The 19,701-nt window shown below is 44.3% G+C and overlaps 1 protein-coding gene across 2 annotated transcripts in view; it reads right to left on the reverse strand.

Moving 5' to 3' along the window:
- Positions 1-16,206: 16,206 nt before the first annotated feature.
- Positions 16,207-19,701, reverse strand: part of LOC140190671 (coronin-1C-like) — a 179,259-nt gene continuing 175,764 nt past the window's right edge. For both annotated transcript variants that reach the window (XM_072247436.1, XM_072247437.1), the window contains exon 11: positions 16,207-16,872. In XM_072247436.1, the coding sequence (XP_072103537.1) occupies positions 16,753-16,872 (120 nt within the window). In that variant the 3' untranslated portion in view covers positions 16,207-16,752. The remainder of the gene's footprint in view (positions 16,873-19,701) is intronic.

Consider the following 19,701-nt stretch of genomic DNA (forward strand, 5'->3'; position numbering starts at 1 on the left):
TGCCCTCATGTCTCCTTTGAAATTACCCCTCACACATTAAATGCATGCCCTCTAGTATTAGACATTTCAACCTAGGGAAAAAGAGACTGTCTGTCCACGTCTCTCATAATTTTGTAAACTTCTATCAGATCTCCCCCTCAGTCTCTGCTGCTTCAAAGAAAACAACCCAGGTTTGTCCCACCTCTCAGTATGGCATGTGCCCTCTAATCCAGGCAGCATCCTGGTAAACCTCTCCTGCACCCTCTCCAAAGTCTCGACATCCTTGCTACCAGAACTGGATGCAATACTCTAGCTGCAACCTAAATAGAGGTTTATAAAGCTGCAACATAACCTCCTGACTTTTGAAATTACTGCCTCGAATAACAAAGGCAAGCATGCCAGTTATCTTTTTAACCACCCTACCATCCCATGTGGCCATGTTCAGCGAGCTATGAACTTGGATCCTAAGATCCTTCAGGTCATCAACACTGTTAAGGGTCTCCTTGTATTCGATCTACTAAGATACAACACTAACAACAGGAATTCTGCAGATGCTGGAAATTCAAGCAAACTCAAGTCCTGACGAAGGGTCTCGGCCTGAAACTTCAATTGTACCTCTTCCTAGAGATGCTGCCTGGCCTGCTGCATTCACAAGATACAACACTTCACATTTGGTTAAGCTTCATTTGCCATTTTTTTGCCCTTATCTGCAACTGATCTATAACCCGTTGTATTCTTTGCCAGTCCTCTACGCTAACCATAACATCACTGATCTTAGTATCATCTGCAAACTGCTTTGTAGAACAACTGGCTTCAGGTCGCAAGGGTGACACAGTTTCCATCTACCCACTCTGACCTCTGACCCCTAATGCTTTTCAAACAATTATGCGACACAGTAGCGTAGTGGTTAGCATAATGCTATGGCAGCGCCAGCGTTTCACTTCTCGCCGCTGTCTACAAGGAGTTTGTACGTTCTCCCCCTGACCATGTGGGTTTCCTCGCATGGCCCAGTTTGCTCCCACATTCCAAAGTCGTATGGGTTCGTAGGTTAATTGGTGTAATTGGGCAGCGAGGGGTCATTGGGTCAGAAGGGCCTGTAACCGTATCTCAGAGTTTTTTTTAAAATGTCAAGAAACAGCATTGCCATCATTTGCCTCGGTACCTTCCACATCTCAGCACTCAGCACCGAAATAATCAACTTCAGCTGACTGGACTTTCCGGGTTGTATCGGGCCGGACGGCTCTGATGACAGCCTCGAATATTAACTTTTAAAAATTCTCCGCAGCTGTCTGGTCTGCTGAGACATTGCAGCGTTCTCTTTTATTTCAGAATTTCACCAGCTGTAGTGTTTATGGTTGTCTCTACTCTCATTTATTTAAATTTTAAATTCATGTTCTGGAGCCGGACATCACTGGCATATCTTTCCACTACAGGGCAGTGTCTGCCATGGAGGGGAGCATCCAGGTAGTGGTGTTTTTGTGCATCTTCTGTCTGTATCCTTCTTTGTAGTAGAGGTGAGGGTGGGGAGATGCTATTGAGAAGCCTGGGCCAGCAAACACTGCAGGCAGTCTACCCTTCAGCTACTATTCAGCCAAGTTTCACGAGGTATATCAGTGATATTAAACATTCTGATTCTGTGCTTTGGTGCTGAAGGCAATGAACGCTTAAGGAAAGTGATGAAGTGCCTACCAGGCTGGCTACATTGCCTTGCATCGTCAGCAACTTCCTGAGAGTTGTCACACTGCACTTGTCCAGGCCACTGGACGGTATTCTAAGACACTTCTGAACTTGCACTTTGAAGATGGTGGAAAGGTCTTGGGAGTATCTCACAAGAATGTCAGAATGAAAGGGCAACCTTGAGGACGCACTGTTCATCCCTACAGTCACTGGAACTTAGAGGTATGGTGGATTCTTGGAGGAGTTATATGTGGGTTTGTACGTTGTGAAATGTGTTGTCTTTGCGGCAGCAGTATAATGCGATACATAATAGAAAAAATGTATATTAAATAGTTAAATTAAATAAGTGGTGCAAAAATAGAAATAAGTAAGTATGGAAGTAGTGCACGTGGGTTCAGTGTCCATTTAGAAATTGGATGGCAGAGGGGAAGAAGCTGTTCCTAAATCATCGAGTGTGTTCAGGCTCCTGTACCTCCTTCCTGACGGTAGCAATGAAAAGAGGGTATGTCCTGGGTAATGGGGGTTCTTAATGACAGATGCCACCTTTTTAAAGCACCTTCTTGAAGATGTCCTTGTGTGAATGAGATTGGAAAATGGAAGTGAGGACAAGACGAGATGGCCATGCACCCAATTCCTGCAAACTATATATAATTTGATCTTTTTTCAAGTTGTTGATGAGCTTGGTTACTCCTCTGTACAAGTAGTTGTTCTGCTGAACATGATGAATATGCCATGTTGGCGTGGAATGTGTGGCGACACTTGTGGGCTGCCCTAGAACATCCTTGTTGATGTAAATGACACATCTCACTCACATGTTTCCACAGATGTACCATGGAGACCATTCTAACCAGCTGTATCACCGTCTGGTGTGGGTGGTGCGGCTACTGCACTGGATCGAAATAAGCTGCAGAGAGTAGTAAATTTGGTCAGCTCCATCATGGGCGCTAGCCTCCGCAGTATCCAGGACATCTTCATGGAGCGATGCCTCAGAAAGACAGCATCCATCGCTAAGGACCCCCATTACGCCTTGTTCTCATTGATACCATCAGGGAGAAGGTACAGAAGCCTGAAGGCACACACTCAACGATTCAGGAACAGCTCCTTCCCCTCTGCCATGTGGTTTCAGAATAGATATTGATCTCATGAACATTACCTCATTACGTTTTTATTTCCTTTTTTTGTACTTATAACTATTTGATACACCGTAAATGTACTTACTGTAATTCATGGTTGTTCCTATTGTGTATCGCATTGTACAAACGCCGCAAAGTCAATGAATTTCACGCCGTTTTCCAGTGATATTAAACCTGATTCGGCTGTATACACGATAAATAAATCTGAATGTGAATCTTCCGCACAGAATCATCTGGCATTTTATTGTTTACCTGCTTTGACACCTTTTTCCTGCATTGTTGGTGTTTTGCCTTATTCTGGCTCAATGCACTCTGTAATGATTTGAGCTTTTCCCTGCATCTTGCTGCATGAGACCAACCATTAAACCAATACAGACTGGCTCTGGAGATGTGAAGGGAGTGGATGTAACTACAGAAAGGACAATAAAGTAACATTGCCGTGGGATCAGGATTGAAACAACACATTGTGAGGAATTAGTTAAAACAAAACCAGTCTAGAATCCAGCGAATGCAGCCACAATATGTGCTGCATCGCTTCACGGTTCAGAGCCGGACGAGAGGCTTTTGGCCACTTCCACCTGAGCCCAGACAATATTTAATGACTCAATGCCTCACATTAGTACAGGCTTCCGGTGAAGCAGTGGATTTCCTCCTCTGTCGCTGAGCGGGATCTGTAGCTACAGTGCATTTTCTGTGTAGGATATGTCAGATCCATTGGTTAAACACCAGATTGTTTTAGTCATTTATACTATGCCTTCAAATTTATATTCTCAGCATATTAAATACCAAACAAAATACTTTAAATCCAATATTTGAAGCATAAATATATAAAACAACCTGTTGTTACAAGAGTACCATTGTTGTGGGTGAAATATACTTGAGATAAGAGGAACTTTCTCCCACATCTGAACCCTTAAAATAATCAGCCTGACATTAAACAGGTACTGCCCCCAAACCATCAGGCTGATCAACAGCTCCAGCCATTAACCCATCCCACCACGTCCCCACCACCTAGCATCACTTGATGTTCACAGGCCATGTATGTAACAGTTATTGTATATTGTGTTTTGCAGGATTGCTTTAATATGTATTATATTCTTTATGATATTGTGCTTTTTTTATGCTCCATCAGATCTGAAGTAAGTTATTTACACTTGTTGAAGAATAATAAGCTTGACTGTTGAAATTTAAACACCATTCACACAAACCTGACCCAGCTCCTCTCTCTTTCCACATGTACGGTGGTCACTGTTCTCTCCTAGCCACCTCCACACATCTTAAATTTCAGCAACACACATAGAAGTTGCTGGTGAACGCAGCAGGCCAGGCAGCATCTCTAGGAAGAGGTACGGTCGACGTTTCGGGCCGAGACCCTTCGTCTGGACTAACTGAAAGAAGAGCTAGTAAGAGATTTGAAAGTGGGAGGGGGAGGGGGAGATCTGAAATGATAGGAGAAGGCGAGAGGGGGCGGGATGGAGTCAAGAGCTGAACAGGTGATTGGCAAAAGGGGATATGAGAGGATCATGGGACGGGAGACCTAGGGAGAAAGAAAAGGGGGAGGGGGGAAGCCCAGTGGATGGGAAAGGGGTATAGTGAGAGGGACAGAGGGAGAAAAAGGAGAGTGAAAGAAAGAATGTGTGCATAAAAATAAGTAACAGATGGGGTACGAGGGGGAGGTGGGGCCTAGTGGAAGTTAGAGAAGTCGATGTTCATGCCATCAGATTGGAGGCTACCCAGACAGAATACAAGGTGTTGTTCCTCCAACCTGAGTGTAAATTTCAGCCTTCAAAGACTCACTAATCCTAACCTTACAAAGCCTCATTCAGATTGACCGCATGAACATTTCACACAATCCGTCAGTTTTCTTCTTTAAATGCTAGTAAGCCATCTCCAGCAACTCGCCCTCCTCAATGTCCTTTACCAGCCACATGACACCTGACTTCCTTTGATATTCAACTTCCGTTAACTTGATCCAACATTCTTCGTCCCTTCTATTCAGCGATCTGGTTTCCCAGCTTCAAAGACAGCCCATGAAAGCTCCACTGAATTACAATCTTGCTTTTAGTTCCCTCACCTTCACATTAACTACTCCCATAGATAACCTCAGAAGACTGATAACCAAAAAACATAGAACATAGAATAGTACAGCATATTACAGGCCCTTCGTCCAATCCTCAAACCCTGCCTCTCATAAAAGATGAAAAAAAGATGAAGGTCTCACATTCAGCAAAAACAATAACATTTCTTCTAATCAAATGCTCCATTCAAAGCTATTTTGGCCCAGTGTTGCTTAAATAAAAGGGTGCCATGGATCAATTATAATTTGGCACACCCCCAAACAGCACCGATATTTTAATACATGTTCAATAAGATAGTGATAGAACTTCTCAAATTCCTCAGTATAATGGGGAAGCCGGGGAGGATGGAGGCTCAGAGACATCCTGCCCTGGGGCTGGGGGACTGTCTGTGGGTGGAATGTGAGAGTAGAAAGAGCTTGCTTTGCTGCTGCTGTTCTTGGGACATTGTGGGCACAGAATATGTGGCAACACTTGCTGGTTTCCCCCAGCACCTACAGTTGAAGTCAGAAGTTTACATACACCTTAGCCAAATACATTTAAACTCATTTTTTCACAATTCCTGACATTTAATCCTAGAAAACATTCCCTGTCTTAGGTCAGTTAGGATCACTACTTTATTTTAAGAATGTGAAATGTCAGAATAATAGTAGAGAGAATGATTTATTTCAGCTTTTATTTCTCTCATCAGTTTCCCAGTGGGTCAGAAGTTTACATACACTTTGTTAGTATTTGGTAGCATTGCCTTTAAATTGTTTAACTTGGGTCAAACGTTTTGGGTTGCCTTCCGCAAGCTTCTCACAGTAAGTTGCTGGAATTTTGTTCCATTCCTCCAGACAGAACTGGTGTAACTAGGTCAGGTTTGTAGGCCTCCTTCCTCGCACACGCTTTTGCAGTTCTGCCCACAAATTTTCTATCGGATTGAGGTCAGAAAATGATATCAAATCTGGTTCATCCTTGGGAGCAATTTCCAAACACCTGAAGGTACCGCGTTCATCTGTACAAACAATAGTACGCAAGTAGAAACACCATGGGACCACGCAGCCGTCATATTGATCAGGAAGGAGACGCATTCTGTCTCCTAGAGATGAGCATACTTTGGCGTGAAAAGTGCAAATCAATCCCAGAACAACAGCAAAGGACCTTGTGAAGATGCTGGAGGAAACAGGTAGACAAGTATCTATATCCACAGTAAAACGAGTCCTATATCGACATAACCTGAAAGGCTGCTCAGCAAGGAAGAAGCCACTACTCTAAAACTGCCAAAAAAAAGCCATACTGCAGTCTGCAAGTGCACATGGGGACAAAGATCTTACTTTTTGGAGAAATGTTCTCTGATCTGATGAAATAAAAATTGAACTGTTTGGCCATAATGACCATCGTTATTTTTGGAGGAAAAAGGGTGAGGCTTGCAAGCCGAAGAACACCATCCCAAACGTGAAGCATGGGGGGTGGCAGCATCACGTTGTGGGGGTGATTTGCTGCAGGAGGAACTGGTGCACTTCACAAAATATATGGTGTCATGAGGAAGGAAAATTATGTGGATATATTGAAGCAACATCTCAAGACGTCAGCCAGGAAGTTACAGCTTGGTCGCACATGGGTCTTCCAAATGGACAATGACCCCAAGCATATCTCCAAAGTTGTGGCAAAATTGCTTAAGGACAAAGTCAAGGTATTGGAGTGGCCATCACAAAGCCCCGACCTCAATCCAATCGAAAATTTGTGGGCAGAACTGAAAAAGTGTGTGCGAGCAAGGAGGCTGACAAACCTGACTCAGTTACACCAGTTCTGTCTGGGGGAATGGGTCAAAATTCCAGCAACTTACTGTGAGAAGCTTGTGGAAGGCTACCCAAAATGTTTGACCCAAGTTAAACAATTTGAAGGCAATGTTACCAAATACCAACAAAGTGTATGTAAACCTCTGACCCACTGAGAAAGTGATGAAAGAAATAAAAGCTGAAATAAATCATTCTCTCTACTATTATTCTGACACTTCCCAACAGTGGCATCCATCAGTCTCGCGAGACCATGGATCTGCACCTGGGTTTTTCTCCAGGGCGCAGGCCTGGGCAAGGTTGTATGGAAGACCGGCAGTGGCCCATGCAGCAAGTCTCCCCTCTCCACGACACCGACGTTGTCCAAGGGAAGGGCAAGGGCCGATGCAGCTCAGCACCGGTGTCGTCGCAGGAATTGCCAGAACGAGGTTGAAGGCAACGTTGGACTGCCTTAGGGACTCCAGCTCCAGATTTGTCCTCAGGGTTTACTCCCAAAGCCTTTCCCATGAGTGGGTATGGCCGCAAGGCAGCAGAGGTTTGAAATCAGAGTTTTCCCTCTCTTAGATGGACTGCCTTCCCAGGCTGACGAGCTCCATCTACCCAACATTTCACATTCTTAAAATAGTGACCCTAACTGACCTAAGACAGGGATTGTTTTCTAGGATTAAATGTCAGGAATTGTGAAAAACTGAGTTTAAATATATTTGGCTAAGGTGTATGTAAACCTCTGACTTCAACTGTACTTGGTTGTGTTGGTTGTTAACGCAAATGATACACTGTACTGCATGTTTTGATGTACATGTAAAAAATAAATAATCTGAATCTGATCCTTTTAAAGCAGAGGTTCCCCACCTGAGATCCATGGACCCCTTGCTTAATGCTGTTAGTCCAGGGCATAAAAGAGGTTGGGGACCCGTTTTAAAGAGACAAAAGTAGGATTGATATCCAATGGTCCAATTTGTTACGAAACTACCAATTCTGGGGACACACATGCCTTCTTTTTCAACACCTCAATGTTACTGATTGACCGACATCTCCTCTGTACCTACTTCCAAGCACCTTAAAACTGTGCCCTCTCGTGTTAGCCATTTCATCCTTGGGAAAAGCCTCTATCCACATGATCAACGCCTCTCATCATCTTATATACCTCTTATCAGGTCACTTCTCATCCTCTGTCGCTCCAAGGAGAAAAGGCTGAGTTCACTCAACCTATTCCCATAAGGCATGCTCCCCAATCCAGGCAACATCCTTGTAAATCTTCTCTGCACTTTTCTGTAGTTTCCACATCCTTCCTGTAGGGAGGTGACCAGAACTGAGCACAGTACTCCAAGTGGGGTCTGACCACGGTCCTATAGAGCTGTAACATTACCTCTCAGCTCTTGAACTCGATCACATGGTTGATGAAGGCCAAAGCACCGTATGCCTTCTTAACCACACAGTCAACCTGCACACCAGTTTTAAGTGTCCTATGGACTCAGACCCCAAAATTCCTCTGATCCTCCACACTGCCAATTAATACTATATTCTGCCAACCTATTTGACCTACCAAAATGAATCACCTCACACTTACCTGGGGTGAACTCCATCTGCCACTTCCCAGCCCAATTTTGCATCCCATCAATGTCTCACTAATGTCTTACAGTCCTCCACACTATCCAAAACACCCCCAACCTTTGTGTCATCAGTAAATTTACTAACCCATCTCTCCACTTCCTCATCCAGGTCACTTATAAAAATCAGGGAGAAGGGGTCCCAAAACAGATCCCTGAGGCACACCACTGGTCACCGGCCTCCATGCAGAATATGACCCGTCTACAACCACTCTTTGCCTTCTGTGGGCAAGCCAACTCTGGATCCACAAAGCAAGGTCCCCTTGGATCCCATGCCTCCTTACTTTTTCAATAAACCTTGTATGGGATACCTTATCAAATGCCTTGCTGAAATCCATACACACTACATCTACTGCTCTACCATCATCAATGTGTTTAGTCACATCGTCAAAAAATTCAATCAGGCTCGTAAGACACAACCTGCCTTTGACAAAGCTATGCTGACTATTCCTAATCATATTATGCCTCTCCAAATGTTCATAAATCCTGCCTCTCAGGATCTTCTCCATCAACTTACGAACAACTAAAGAAAGACTCACTGGTCTATAATTTCCAGGGCTACCTCTACTTCCTTTATTGAATAGGGAACAACATCTGCAACCCTCCAATCCTCTGGAACCTCTCCCATCCCCATTGATGATGCAAAGATCATTGCCAGAGGCTCAGCAATCTCCTCCCTCACCTCCCACAGTAGCCTGGGGTATATCTCGTCCGGTCCTAGTGACTTATCCAACTTGATGCTTTCCAAAAGCTCTGGCACATCCTCTTTCTTAATGTCCATGTGCTCAAGCTTTTCAGTCTGCTGTAAGTCATTCTTACAATTGCCAAGGTCCTTTTCCGTAGTGAATACTGAAGGAAAATATTAAGTACCTTTGCTACCTCCTCCAGTTCCATACACTTTTCCATTGTCACACTTAATTGGTCCTATTCTTTCATATCTTATCCTCTTGCTCTTCACATACTTGCAGAACGCCTTGGGGTTTTCCTTATACCTCCCCACCAAGGCCTTCTCATGGCCCCTTCTGGCTCTCCTAATTTCATTCTTAAGCTCCTTCCTGTTAGCCTTATAATTTTCTAGATCTCTATCGTTACCTAGTTTTTTTGAACCTTTCATAAGCTTTTCTTTTCTTCTTGAGTAGATTTTCAACAGCCTGGTTCCTGTACCCTACCATTCTTTCTCTGTCTCATTGGAGCATACCTATGCAGAACACCATGCAAATATCCCCCGAACTTTTGACAAATTTCTTCAATACATTTCCATGAGAACATCTGCTCTCAATTTATACTTCCAAGTTCCTGCCTGGTAGTCTCACATTTCCCTTACTCCAATTAAACATTTCCCTAACTTGTCTGTTCCTATCCCTCTCCAATGCTGTGGTAAAGGAGATGGAATTGTGATCACCGTCTCCAAAATGCTCTCCCACTGAGAGATCTGACACCTGACCAGGTTCATTTCCCAATACCAGATCAAGTACAGCCTCTCCTCTTGTTGGCTTACCTACGTATTGTGTCAGGAAACCTTTCTGAACACACCTAACAAACTCCACCCCATCTAAACCCCTCACTCTAGGGAGATGCCAATCAATATTTGGGAAATTAAAATCTCCCATTGCAACAACCCTGTTATTATTGCACTGTTCCAGAATCTGTCACCCTATCTGCTCCTCGATGTCCCTGTTACTATTGGGAGGTCTATAAAAAACACCCAGTAGAGTTATTGACCCCTTCCTGTTCCTAATTTCCACCCACAGAGACTCCGTAGACAATCCCTCCATGACTTCCTCCTTTTCTGCAGCTGTAACACCATCTCTGATCAGCAGTGCCACGTCCACACCTCTTTTGCCTCCCTCCCTGTCCTGTCAGGGAGCGGCCTTGTCGAGGGAAGTGCCTTGTGAGAAAAGTGAGAGTCTTTGGCTCAGGAGTCTTTGGCGAGGAGGTTGAGGGAAGAGACTACGCCACAGTTGGAGAGGGTGAGAGGTGGAGAAGAGATGACCGCTAGGCTGATTCAGTGTGCTGCGTGCATGGTGTGGGAGGTCAGGGACACTGATGGTGCCTCTAGATCCTACACCTGCGGAAAATGTGTCCAGTTTCAGCTTCTGAAGGACCGTGTTGCAGCACTGGAGAGGCAACTGGATGACTTTAAGTTAATCCGGGAGAATAAGAGCTTTCTGGACAGGACCTACAGTGAGGTCATTACACCGAGGACACCGGAAGAGAGTAGGACAACGACGATGAGCAAGGAAAGGATGCTTGAAGTACAGGAGACCCTGGGAGATGTGCCTCTCGTAAACAGGTTCTCCCTCTTGGAAGCTATCGGGACAGAAGACAGTGCCAGTCTGAGAGGCGGACGGGTCTGCGAGTCAACAATTGGCGCTAAGGCAAAGCCGAGGAGACAGACGTCAGGCAGAGCAGTGGTAGTAGGGGACTCCATAGTGAGAGGTACAGAAAGGGGTTTCTGTGGCAACAGGCGAGATTTAAGGATGGTGTGTTGCCTCCCTGGTGCCGGGATCCAGGATGTCACGGACCGATTGCAGGGAATCCTCAAGAGTGAAGGTGAACATCCGGAAGTGGTGGTGCATGTCGGCACAAATGACGTGGAGAAGAAGAGGAAAGACATTCTACAGCGCGACTTCAGAGAACTCGGAAGAAAGCTGAAAAGCAGGACTTCCAGGGTGGTTATCTCCGGTTTGCTTCCAGTTCCCCGTGCTGGAGTGGTCAAGAACAGGGAGATAATGGATCTGAATGTGTGGCTGAGGAACTGGTGCAGGAAGCAAGGATTTACATTCTTGGACCACTGGGGTATGTTTCGGGGTAAGGATGAATTGTACAAAAGGGACGGGTTGTATCTTAATAAGCGGGACACCAGCATTCTGGCAGGCGGATTTGCCTCTGCAACAGGGTGTGTTTAAACTGAGTAGTGGGGGGTGGGGGGGGAGGGGACGAACTGGAAACATAAGGATGGAGATAAAGGGAAAGTGAGAATAAGAAAAGTTAAGAAAACAGCAGAATCAACAGAGCAGAAAGCTCAAGAAGGGATCATACAGTATGGCCAAGTGAAATAGGAACTGATATGGGAGGTGAGGGGAGTAATGAATTAAAAGTATTATATATGAATGCACGGAGTATAAGAAATAAAGTGGACCAGCTTGAGGCACAGTTGGAAATTGGTAAGTATGACGTTGTGGGAATAACAGAGACATGGCTTCAAGTGGACAGGGCCTGGCAAATGAATATTCAAGGATATACGTCCTATCGAAAGGACAGACTGATGGGCAGAGGGGGTGGGGTGGCTCTGTTGGTGAGGAATGATATTCAGTCCCTTGCAAGGGGGGACATAGAATCAAGAGACGTTGAGTCAGTATGGATAGAACTGAGAAATTCTAAGGGTAGAAAGACCCTAATGGGAGTTATCTACAGGCCCCCAAACAGTAGTCTGGATGTAGGGTGCAAGTTGAATGAAGAGTTAAAATTGGCATGTCGCAAAGGTAATGCTACAGGTGTTATGGGGGACTTCAACATGCAGGTAGACTGGAGGAATCAGGTTGGTACTGGACCCCAAGAAAGGGAGTTTGTGGAGTTCCTCCGAGATGGGTTCTTAGAACAGCTTGTACTGGAGCCTACCAGAGAGAACGCAATTCTATATTTAGTGTTGTGCAATGAACCAGATTTGATCAGGGACCTCGAGGTAAAGGAGCCATTAGGAGGTAGTGACCATAATATGATAAGTTTTAATCTACAATTTGAGAGAGAGAAAGGAAACTCGGAACTGTCAGTATTACAGTTGAACAAAGGGAACTATGGTGCTATGAGGGAGGAGCTGGCCAAAGTTCAATGGAACAATACTCTAGCAGGGATGACAGTGGAACAGCAATGGCAAGTGTTTCTGGGAATAATATGGAAGGTGCAGGATCAGTTCGTTCCAAAGAGGAAGAAAGATCCTAAGGGGAGTAAGGGGAGGCCGTGGCTGACAAGGGAAGTAATGGACAGTATAAAAATAAAAGAGAAGAAGTATAACATAGCAAAGACGATTGGGAAGCCAGAGGACTAGGAGACTTTTAAAGAGCAACAGAAGGTAACTAAAAAGGCAATACGCGGAGAAAAAATGAGGTACAAAGGTAAACTAGCCAAGATTATAAAGAAGGATAGTAAAAGCTTCTTTAGGTATGTGAAAAGGAAAAAAAATAGTTAAGACCAAAATTGGGCACTTGAAGACAGAAGCGGGTGAATTTATTATGGGGAACAAGGAAATGGCAGACGAGTTGAACAGGTACTTTGGATCTGTCTTCACTAGGAAAGACACAAACAATCTCCCAGATATAATAGTGGCCAAAAGACCTAGGGTAATGGATGAATTGAAGGAAACTCATATTAGGCAGGAAATAGTGTTGGATAGGCTGTTGGGTCTGAAGGCTGATAAGTCCCCGGGACCTGATGGTCTGCATCTCAGGGTACCTAAGGAGGTGGCTTTAGAAATCGTGGACGCATTGGTAATCATTTTCCAATGTTCTATAGATTCAGGATCAGTTCCTGTGGATTGGAGGGTGGCTAATGTTGCCCCTCTCTTCAAGAAGGGTGGAAGAGAGAAAACAGGGAATTATAGACCGGTTAGCCTGACGTCAGAAAGATGCTGGAGTCAATTATAAAAGATGAAATTATGACACATCTGGATAGTAGTAACAGGATTGATCCGAGTCAGCATAGATTTACGAAGGGGAAATCGTGCTTGACTAATCTTCTGGAATTTTTTGAGGATGTAACTATGAAAATGGACAAGGGAGAGCCAGTGGATGTAGCGTACCTGGACTTTGGGAAAGCCTTTGATAAAGTCCCACATAAGAGATTATTGGGCAAAATTAGGGCACATGGTATTGGGGGCAGAGTACTGACATGGATTGAAAATTGGCTGGCTGACAGAAAACAAAGAGTAGCGATTAACGGGTCCCTTTCGAAATGGCAGGCGGTGACCAGTGGGGTACCGCAGGGTTCAGTGCTGGGACCGCAGCTGTTTACAATATATATTAATGATTTAGATGAGGGAATTAAAAGTAACATTAGCAAATTTGCCAATGACACAAAGCTGGGAGGCAGTGTGAAATGTGAGGAGGATGTTATGAGAATGCAGGGTGACTTGGACAGGCTGGGTGAGTGGGCAGATGCAAGGCAGATGCAGTTTAATATGGATAAATGTGAGGTTATCCACTTTGGTGGTAAGAACGGGAAGGCAGATTATTATCTAAATGGAGTCAAGTTAGGAAAAGGGGAAGCACAACGAGATCTAGGTGTTCTTGTACATCAGTCACTGAAAGCACGTATGCAAGTACAGCAGGCAGTGAAAAAAGCTAATGGCATGCTGGCCTTCATAACAAGGGGTATTGAGTATAAGAGCAAAGAGGTCCTTCTGCAGCTGTACAGGGCCTGGTGAGACCACACCTGGAGTACTGTGTGCAGTTTTGGTCTCCAAATTTGAGGAAGGACATTCTTGCTATTGAGGGAGTGTAGCGTAGGTTCACAAGGTTAATTCCAGGGATGGCAGGACTGTCATATGTCGAAAGATTGGAGCGACTGGGCGTGTATACTCTGGAATTTAGAAAGCTGAGAGGGGATCTTATTGAAACATATAAGATTATCAAGGGATTGGACACGCTGCAGGCAGGAAGCATGTTCCCACTGATGGGTGAGTCCAGAACCAGAGGCCACAGTTTAAGAATTAGGGGTAGGCCATTTAGAACGGAGTTGAGGAAAAACTTTTTCACCCAGAGAGTGGTGGATATATGGAATGCTCTGCCCCAGAAGGCTGTGGAGGCCAAGTCTCTGGATGCTTTCAAAAAAGAGATGGATAGAGCTCTTAAAGATAGTGGAATCAAAGGTTATGGGGATAAGGCAGGAACTGGATACTGATAGTGGATGATCAGCCATGATCACGGTGAATGGCGGTGCTGGCTAGAAGGGCCGAATGGCCTACTCTTGCGCCTATTGTCTATCTAAAGCCTGGCACTTGAAGTAGCCTTCCTGCCCCTGCGTCATCCAAGTCTTTGTAATGGTCAGAACATCATAACTCCAAGTGTTGATCCATACCCTAAGCTCATCTGCTTTGTTCATGATACTCCTTGCATTAAAATAGACACATCTCAAACCATCAGTCTGAGTGCATCCCTTCTCTATCACCTGCCTGTCCGCCCTCTCACACCATCTCCAAGCTTTCTCTATTTGTGAGCCAACTGCCCTTCCTCTGTCTCCTCAGTTTGGTTCCACCCTCCAGCAATTCTAGTTTAAACTCTCCCCAGTAGCCTTAGCAAACCTTGCTGCCAGGATGTTGATCCCCCGGGATTCAGTGCAACCCGTCCTTTTTGTAGGCCCTTTTAACAGGTCACTCCTGCCCCAAAAGAGGTCCCAATGATCCAGAAATCTGAATCCCTGTCCCCTGTTCCAATGTCTCAGTCACGCATTTATCCTCCACCTCACTCCATTCCTGTACTCATTATTGTGTAGCACTGGCAGTAATCCCGAGATTACAACCCTTGTGGTCCTTCTTCTCAGCTTCTTTCCTAACTCCCTGTAGTCTGTTTTCAGGACTTCCTCCCTTTTCCTACCTATGTCGTTGGCACCAATGTGTACCACGACCTCTGGCTATTCACCTTCCCATTTCAGGATATCATGGACATGATCAGAAACATCCCAGACCCTGGCACCTGGGAGGCAAACTACCATCCGCGTTTCTTTCCTGCCTGTCTGACCCCCTAACTATAGAGTCCCCTTTCACTGCTGCCATGGTCTTCTTTTCTCAACCCTTCTGAACCACAGGGCTGGACTCTGTGCCAGAGACGCGACCACTGTTGTTTCCCCCAGGTAGGTCGTCCACCCCAACAGTATTCCAACAGGAGTACTTATTGTTAAAGGGGACAGCCACGGGGGTGCTCTCTAGTATCTGACTCTTGCCCTTCCCTCTCCTGTTACCCACTTAGCTGTCTCCTGAGGCCCCAGTGTGACTACTTCCCTATATCTCTTATCTACACCTCCTCACTTCCCCAACCAGACGAAGGTCATTGAGCTGCATCTCCAGTTCCCTAACCTGGTCCTTAAGGAGCTGCAGCTCGATGCACCTGGTGTAGACGTGGCCACCTGGGAGGCTGGGAGTCTCCCGGGCATCCTACATCTGACACCCAGTACAGAACACCGGCCTTAGACATATTTCCTCTTCCTATTCTTCACAAGTAACTTACCTCGCCTCGGCATGCTATCGCCAAAGCCCTCCTACTCCGACTCCCTCTACTCCAAAGCCCGCTCTATAAAGCTGTCTTCTTTTTAAATTCTGTCCGCTGGTCTAACTCGCTGACGTCCACGCAACTGTGCAAGTGTGCCTCGGTCAAACTGCTGAAGAAAAAATGCTCTCCTGTTAAATTCTTCCCTTTGGTCTAACTCGCTGACGTCCACTCACCTACTCAGTCCACACACAAGTCTTTTCAGCATCTACTGAGGTTTTTTTTTAACTGGAGCATTTCCTAAAGATCTCCAAGAGGACCACAACATTGTCGTGGTTTGGAGACTTGCATGCCTCAACGACCCGGAGAGCTATGCTGGCTGGAGTCAGGGCTTTATGCTTTGGCTTTTGGTAGGGTCACCCATGCCAAACAGGTCAAAGGGTAAAGGCCAGACTAAGAGTGGTCCACCGGTCCTCCAGGTTCAAGTGTTCACTGGTAAAACAAAGTTGTTATGGAAACAGCAATGAAGAATCCTTCTGTGTCTGAGTGCAACGGTATTCCTGAGTCTCCACCCAGGACTTGCATGACTGACGGAAGTGAAAACTAAGAGGAAGCCCTGAATGCCACCAGAAATGGAGGACTTTCATTGCTGCCTTAATCACCAGTGGCGTAACAGGCAGTAAGTATTTCTGAAATAGAGCCCCTCCATTCATATTGCTAAGAAGTTGGAATTAAAAAAATACAAAACACCAGAGTAATTTTATAAACAACATTTTATCTTTGTAACTGCAAGTATATTTAATGACAGATCACCATTTCTTTTGCTCTATAAGAGCTGAACCCATTAAGTGTTCTTTCAATGGTGCTGTACGCTTGTACATGGAATGTGTAGTCACTTAAAAACAGGTACCTGACAGATAAGAGACAGACAAGCCCATTTAACCTGGAAATCACTCTAGTATTAGAGTAAAGCACACCTTTGATAATATGCATAGGACTCGAGTTAGGAATAAAAAAAATTAATACTCTTTTTGATGTGGAGAATGTAGAGAAGAATAGTTTCCTCTTGGCATTAAAAATCCAGAAAATAAATTCTATTTAAAAAAAAAAGTGTATTGTTTTCCAAATTTTAACCAAAGTTAGTCCAGTGAGAAAGGAAAAAAGAAAAAGGGTAATTTGATACTGAAAAGCTGAAGGTGCTTCGACCAATGGCAGGGGAACGAGAGTTAGAGTTTGGTTTTGGAGAATCTGATAATACACACCAGACAATTGTACCCCCATAATTAAGCATAATACAGACTTCAAACAGCTATCTTGGCCATCTGATTCTCAAGGTTGGCAATGCGTTCATCTTGGCTGGCTACAGTGGCCTTCAGAGTTTTAATCTCCTGCACCAACTCTTCCAACTTGGATTCGGAATTCTAAAAAAAAAACAGAAGAGGAACACGTTTCATCCATCTTGCACATTGTTGGAATCAGCTCAATGAGCGAAAAAGATAGTGTTTCTCAACAACCACATACCTTCTAGGAAAGTAGCAACATAAACGAACACGCGAGCTACTGTTAACTACTATATGTTTCAGTGAAGAACCAGGTACACAGTACTGGAAATAGGTAGTAAAATTAAAACTAGTACAGGAATGAAGTTCAAAAATGGAATTTGAAAGGTATCTTGTATAGAATATCAAACCTCAAATCTTTGGCAAGTATCTTGTACCAAACATTGTTACTGTTGGTGAGACACAAGAGCTTATCTCTGAAGAAGATCTTTACTTAGCCTTTGTAAATCAAAGCCACCCCTCTCCATTCAAACAAATGAGCTCACTGCTCCTAGTGCAAGGCCAAATGTGAGGCAGGTTCACCTGGCGGTTTCCCCAGCAATGGGGGGAAATGCAGGACATTTCTAACAGAACCGCCAATACTCATCAGCAAACTTGGGTTCAAAGACTGCTAAAACTAATGAGAACTGTGATCCCAATATAGCAGGACACAAGCCCAGTGGCAAATGCAAACAAAATATAATGTATGGGCGATGTTAGCCAACTGGCAAAGGAGAAAATAATGGACTCTAAAGGACTTGTGGAAGACACTGAGGGTGTACACATTGGTGAAGTGTTTTAGTTAACTGAATAGAGCAAGAAATTGTTTTGACTGGTGTGGGGGGGGGGGGGTTGCAGTGGAGGGATGTAATATTCCCCAGAGACCTATATTACGTAGTATTTATTTTCACAATGTAGGGTGACTGCATGAAGTTCCATCCACGCACTCAGCTGGATGTAAAAGGTCGCGCGGCAGAGTGAAGAGCTGTGGGTGAAATTCCATTGGATCCTGGCTAACAATGAAAACTCAACCCACATCTAATCATATCACCTTGAAGTTTATCCCATGTCTGTAAATTTACCAGAGCAAATTAGCTGATACATGGGTCTTTAATTTTTTTTTTTTTTTTTTTTTTTTTTTTTTTTTTTTTTAAAGTTCTTCTGGCTTTCATGTCTTCTGGACTATACTACCCGAGGTGCTTAGAGAGCTAATCTGCCTCAAAAACTGTTGACCAACTTTATTGGCGTGTGATAGAGATCATATTGACATATGAAATGACTGTGGCACTCTAGCTGCAGCAAGACAGATCACAGAGCACTCCAACCGGTAATTAGAGTGGCTCAACACATCACTGAGACACAACTACTGGACCTGGAGACAATCTACAACTCTTGATGCCTACAGCGCACTCGTAACACTATTAAAGACCCATCCCATCTCAGACACCGTCTGTTCAATCTCCTGCCGTCCGGTAGGAGATACAGAAACATCTTAGCCAAGACAGTAAGACTGAAATACAGCTTCTTCCTGAGGGCTGTTGTATAGCTGAATAATGCTACGCCCCAGCTTGCCAATGGCCTTTGAGTGTTATAGACCATCGAAGTCACTTGTTGCATGTAAGTATGGGAATTTTTAAAAATTAAGTCATACTGCAGGTATTGTAAGTATCTCTTTTGCATGGACTGCAGTAGCACTGTGACCTTGATGCCTTGAGCAATGACAATGAAGTTCTATTCTATAGCTCTACTAGTGCCATGTGCAGGATTCACTCATTTTTATTACTTTGTTTTCCTCAATTGGTCAAAATTTGACTTATTTGCACCCTGTGTAATTGAATCTGCATCAGCTGCCTGCCTCACAAGCACAAGGCATTTAATGGATTTTGGGTCAACATTTTCAAACTGACTCTCGACGACTGCAATGTGGCTTTGATTACAAAACAAGATACTTCTTCCTTGATAAGATCTATCTGCGTTAACAAATTAAACACTGAGCAAATTGTTGAACTTCTGCAGATCTGGTCTTTCAAATCAACTGCCAAATTTATCCATCCATATTCACTGCCCAATGAAATGAACACTCTTGGAGCAGCTGAGTGAACATTATTTTGGATGTCATACAGATCAGCATGCCGAGCAGAACTAATCTCTGCCCGACAAAGAAGGAAAACAACAGCAGCAGCTCCACTCCCAGATCCAGCACAGTTTTCATCTCCTTGTTGTGAATGTCTCTATGTCGCTCACAACTCTGACTCAGCGACCACCTACAAACACACAACAAAACTGCACAAATCTAATTGTCATCGTTGGATACGATGGACAACCAACCAATCACAGATTAAGAAGGCAGCAACTTTAAGGATGAAGGAAAGCTGTACTGAGGGCAGGGATGTGCAACAGTTAATCCATCATGGGGCCAAGCAACACGGGATCTTCATGAAATTGGCTGCCAGTGAAGCAGGGCAATAGATTCTCAGAAGAGAACCTGCAGTTTTAAGAGAACTGTCTGCACACTGAAGTGAAATGAGGCATTGTTTGAACTCGGAGCATTCATGTCAAATATACAGCTCGAAGAGGACCCAGAATGAAAGTACATTTGTAGTTTTGAGTTCCAGTTTTTTAAACAATGTTTAGTGCCCAGAACAGATAATATTCTAGCTGAGACTCATACTATGTTGAATTACAGTCTACTGTTATTTTCCTGCTTCTCGCCACTATTAAGCCAAAGGTCCATTTTGAGAAGAAAATTGCTTTCAACACGTCCTTTCTCTCTCAAAATGGAAACCTTCAGTTCTTTCCAATTGCTAGAAAGCAACCCAATGAGATAAAAGCCCTGTGCTCTATGGGAGAATAAAGATTCAAGATCAAGATTCAAGTTTACTTATCACGAGTACGTCTAAAAAATGCAGTGACGTGTCATTTGCGTAAACT

Source organism: Mobula birostris, chromosome 31, assembly GCF_030028105.1.
Source record: "Mobula birostris isolate sMobBir1 chromosome 31, sMobBir1.hap1, whole genome shotgun sequence".
NCBI lineage: Eukaryota > Metazoa > Chordata > Chondrichthyes > Myliobatiformes > Myliobatidae > Mobula > Mobula birostris.